General features: G+C 45.2%; 1 protein-coding gene across 2 annotated transcripts; it reads right to left on the minus strand.

The window, feature by feature from the left end:
• Nucleotides 1-737: 737 nt before the first annotated feature.
• LOC123098293 (uncharacterized) lies at nt 738-4092 on the minus strand. Of its 2 annotated transcripts, none has more exons than XM_044520254.1 (2): nt 3862-4092; nt 738-1835 (listed from the first exon to the last, which is right to left on the minus strand). In XM_044520254.1, exon 2 carries the CDS (start codon nt 1786-1788, stop codon nt 1006-1008), a length of 783 nt encoding a protein of 260 aa, XP_044376189.1. In that variant the 5' UTR covers nt 1789-1835; nt 3862-4092; the 3' UTR covers nt 738-1005. The 2 variants fall into 2 exon arrangements, with proteins under 2 accessions (XP_044376189.1, XP_044376190.1); XM_044520255.1 differs by having other exon boundaries at nt 738-1827; nt 3862-4058.
• Nucleotides 4093-4464: the final 372 nt, after the last annotated feature.

Below are 4464 nucleotides of genomic sequence, written 5' to 3' on the forward strand. Positions count from 1 at the left end.
TGTCATTTGTTTAACTAGCTTGCACTACATGTTCAGATTATGTGTGGTAAGCTCACCACTAGTTAGAAGTGGTGACAACACCTTATGCAGGTTGCAACCAAACACCATGTCATATGTGCGCCTAATGCAATACGGGCAACCAAACGCCGGGTCAAAAATGGTTGTCTCATGCAACTAAGGTACATGCAGGTAACCAAACTATGTGCATCCGATGTCTTTTTGCCTGCATCCACTCAAACCGGCTCAGTAGAGCCGGGCTCGCCGGGCCAGGCTCGATTGGCAATGTAACCAAACACGCCCCTAGTTGCGTAGCAGATCCGTAATCTTATCAGCGTGTTATTGGTTCTTCGTGCTTTCTACGAGCCAAAGCATGTGTAGCTGCATATCCAAACAAAAACATGTGTAGCGGCCGGACCGCACACGCTGGGACAGGGCGGATGGATTTGCAATTCAGTGTAGGCGTTCTCCGCAACAGACTGGTCGAAGGCGAGGGTATTCGTCAGGGCCAAGGACCGTGGCCAACATGCCGATCCGGCCCAAGCTTATAAAGCGTTAGTAAACTTGATGAATAGCAATGCCAACGCCATGTTTGGTTGGGCAAGTCCGAGAAGGCGGACGTCTACTGCACCACACTTCGACATGCGGATGCTATGTCCCAAACGAAGAATCGGTACCAAAATGTAAACAACTGTATGAGAACATCGCAACGCGAGCATTCCCGAAAGAGCGGCAAAACATGGTAAAACACCTGACCATAACAAAAGGAAAATTACAAAGGTTGGGCCACTCATGAACAAGAACAACATTTCAATGAGCAGACAGTTACAGCAAACCACAGCCTCAAAAGGCCAGAGCAGAAAAGGGGGAAAAAACAAGGAGCAGAAAAGGGCAATCTATACAGTGGCCATAACAGCAAAGCGGTGCCATGGATGGAACAGATATCCAAGCTTTGTTTCACCGTCACAAAGCTACATAAACTGTACTTACATTTCAGAACAGCACGGCTCAAGTGAATATCTCTCTCACGAGCCAGTCCAAGGTTGGATAAGCAAAGTAGAGGATCAGAAACGACGGCAGCGCAAACAAAAACGTGACAAGGACGTACAGGAGCAGAACCGCAGCGCTGGCAGGGACGGCGTAGAGAACTATTAGGAGGAACATTATCACGAGCGGGAACTTGGCCGTCAGCTGCACGAAGCACACCATGAGCTTTTGGAGAGACACGCTGGCAGTGTTGGGGGTGTTGGCAGCGGCATTTCTATCTCTGGCAGACGAGGAGGTCTCTGCTCGTGCCGTGGGGGTTCTTCGGTGGTGTTGACTGGAACTGGTGCCACCACTGGACGGACATACTGATTGGCGCTCTTCATGACCAGAGGAATGGAACTTTGCTCTGTCACCATTCATGCTCTCAACCATCCACAGCAGAAAGTAGTTCTTGCGTGGGAACTTGAGGTTGCCCTTGTACACCAGCCGGAAAGATAATAGGTTGCACCAAGGACACGAGACAAAGAGAGGCAGCTGGATAGGAAGGGTTGGGAACTTGACAACAGCCCACTGAAGGCCCAAGATGCAGTTCTTGCACATTGTGTGACCACACCACAAGACATAAGGAACGTTCTCTACGATGTTGAAGGATTCGCAGCATATTGGGCATTCAAGGCCTTCCTCTCGACTTGCACATGAAGAACCATCGTCATCAGAGCAATCATGATTGGATAGGCTGCCTTTTGATGGTTGTACCTTTTTCTTTATGCTTCCAGCTATGGCATTTGATGCAAAACTCCACATGTTGAGTGAGGAAGAGCTGGTACACTATGTTTTGTGCATCTGCAGTCCTGATGTACAGCAAAAAATCAGAATGCCTCACAAGCAAACAATACCATACCTAGGGAATACCAATTTCTCCAGTAAAACTGACCAGAACTATTTATGTTGAGCGAAAAGTGAAATGCTCTCATCACAAATGAAATAAAGCCAGCAGTCCATAAAAACATCAAGTAAACAACCAATTGACAAGACAGGCAATGAGTCATATTAATTACATAATCATGTTTATTTTTTAAAACAATAATACAGTTTCCCTGTGCATTAGCTATTTCAGAAACCACATAACAAACACAGAAATGCTGAGAGTGCCAAGCGATGTTACTGACTGCATATGTACCTACTTTAGTCGAGAGGAGAGATTAATGATGCGTGGCCTAGTTGATTAGGTAGCGATTTTCTCAGTCGGCTTTGTAGCTACACTAAGTAAGTATTAATTTGTACAGATTTTCCAGTACATATAGCACTTCTCTAATAAAAAAAGCTAATAAATAAATTGACAATAACTGTGGTATCTAAAGAAGGTGAGAAACTCGGCAAGCAGGAATTCATCCATGAAAGTTACTGTAAACATTCTTACTGCTGGGAACTTATCGTGAAGGAGCATCATTCAATAGTTTTAGATAAGAACTGTTTAGACAAACTACATGTATGTTATCACATTAGACCTGCAGTTGCTTTTCAAACAGTTAGTTATCACTAACGTAACATATAAACTAGAAGAAACTACCCTAGAGTTACAAAATCATGGTAAATTAACTGAGGAGATCTACTATGGCCTATGGGTTATGTAAGAAATCATCTGAGCTTACTGCACACTAATGGAAAATAAATATTATCAACACATTGTTTTAATCCGCTCGGTAAAGCCTACAGAGGACTAGCTGCACATTAAGGACTCCTTTGGATCCTAGGCAAGAATAGTTATAGCCTTGCCGGGCAAGGCTAGGTGTTTGGAACTGTTCAAATATCTTAGCTTTTGTGGGCCAGCTAGCTTGGGTGGGCTATAAAAACCTTGCTAGATCAGGAGAACCAAATCGGCTCGCTTCCGGCGGCAAACTTTTCGCACAGAAAAACCAACGACCCACTCCTGACAACAGTTTCACAGGGCAAGGCTGGTAGGCAAAAGAACCAAAGCAAAAGCTGGCTAGCTGAGCTATTGCCCAACTTAACATCCCTAAATAGAACTATGGGAGGATCAAATAAATCCTACAAAGTCTACACATGGCTTACTCATCATTTAATAGTTGCAATAAGAAGAATGCTTATAGTGGTCAAAAGAAAACATCGCTTCTTCTGAACATAAATTACAAAACGTAGGACTACCAAGTCTAGTTCAGCCCAATTGATGAAAGCAATAACAGGTTCTGAGTTGATGCTAATACGCCAAATTGAGCTATTTAATTGTATCGCAGTGAACACAGCAATTCTTAAGCAAAGAGATGTGATTTCTTGTTTTCAACAAACTTTGGAAATAAAATAGTCATTCACATCATGACAGGTTCACAATCATACAATATCCAGAGCCTAATGAAACCTATGACTCCTCAAACAGGTTCAGTTAGAAATAGTTTCTAGCAGACTCGACTCAGCCCTGCTTAGATAATCGAGTCTATATATTCCCTACCTTCTACGAGTAGAAAATGTCATCAGACCCATAAATCCTAAGAAGTTATCAGTCACACAATTCCCATGGAATTACAACATTATCCCGCCTACTGGTTACTCCTCGGCTTCAGGCTACAAACCATCTGTCCTTATCATCGTGCAAGGCATAGAGATTTCACTAACCATCGTTTTATAATATATTTTTTCCCAATCCGACATTTCGTGCCTACAAACAGCCATGGAAATCCCCAAATCGGCGAGGTCTCCACCCCAAGCGCCCTACGGTAAAAGGAGGACCAAAAGCCACGGCCCAACCACGCATCTGGTCACGAGAGACTCCGTAACATCACGAACGCGCAGGCAGGAACCGGAAACGAATCGGGACAGATCGCTAGGGGGGATTAGAGGCAGGGGGACTCAGCAGCTTACCGAAGATGGCCCGGATCTCTGTCGGCGCGACGCAGGGCGGGCGGGGGACTCTGCGGGAGGCCGGTTCCGGTGTGCTAGAAGGCGGTCATCTCGGCGGCGGCCGCCGCGTCGAGGGGGTCGCGACAAGAGTGGGGAGTGGCGGTCGGGTGGAGACGATGGGAGAGGGGTGGGGGAGGAAGATGACCGTCCCACCTGTTGTTGATTTCGGTTTCTTTCTCCCGTACGTTCGTGTGACTCGCTAGGGCGCAGTGTATCTGGCCCGATCGTTTTTCTTTGGATGGCTCGGATGACGCCACGTTTGTCTCTAGAGAGGAACTTGTTCCTCTGTTGTTTATCTATCTTAGGCCTAGTTTGGCAACAACGTTTTCTCAAAACCATGGTATTCCAAAACCTAAGTATTACAATACATGGGCAATAAATACTTCAGTTTCTAAAAAGCATAGTTTTTTTTTCAGTTTTGATAAAACTGCCGAGGTGTTTGGCAAGTAGCAATTTTTCTCAGTTTTCTTTGGTTTGCATCAACTGTTACGTTGTTGCATGCATATTCAGCTACAGTCAGGGATCAGCTTGTAGTAATAGCCACCGTATGCATTCAGTCTTGGA

Source organism: Triticum aestivum, chromosome 4D (genome assembly GCF_018294505.1).
Source record: "Triticum aestivum cultivar Chinese Spring chromosome 4D, IWGSC CS RefSeq v2.1, whole genome shotgun sequence".
In the NCBI taxonomy this organism is placed as follows: Eukaryota; Viridiplantae; Streptophyta; class Magnoliopsida; order Poales; family Poaceae; genus Triticum; species Triticum aestivum.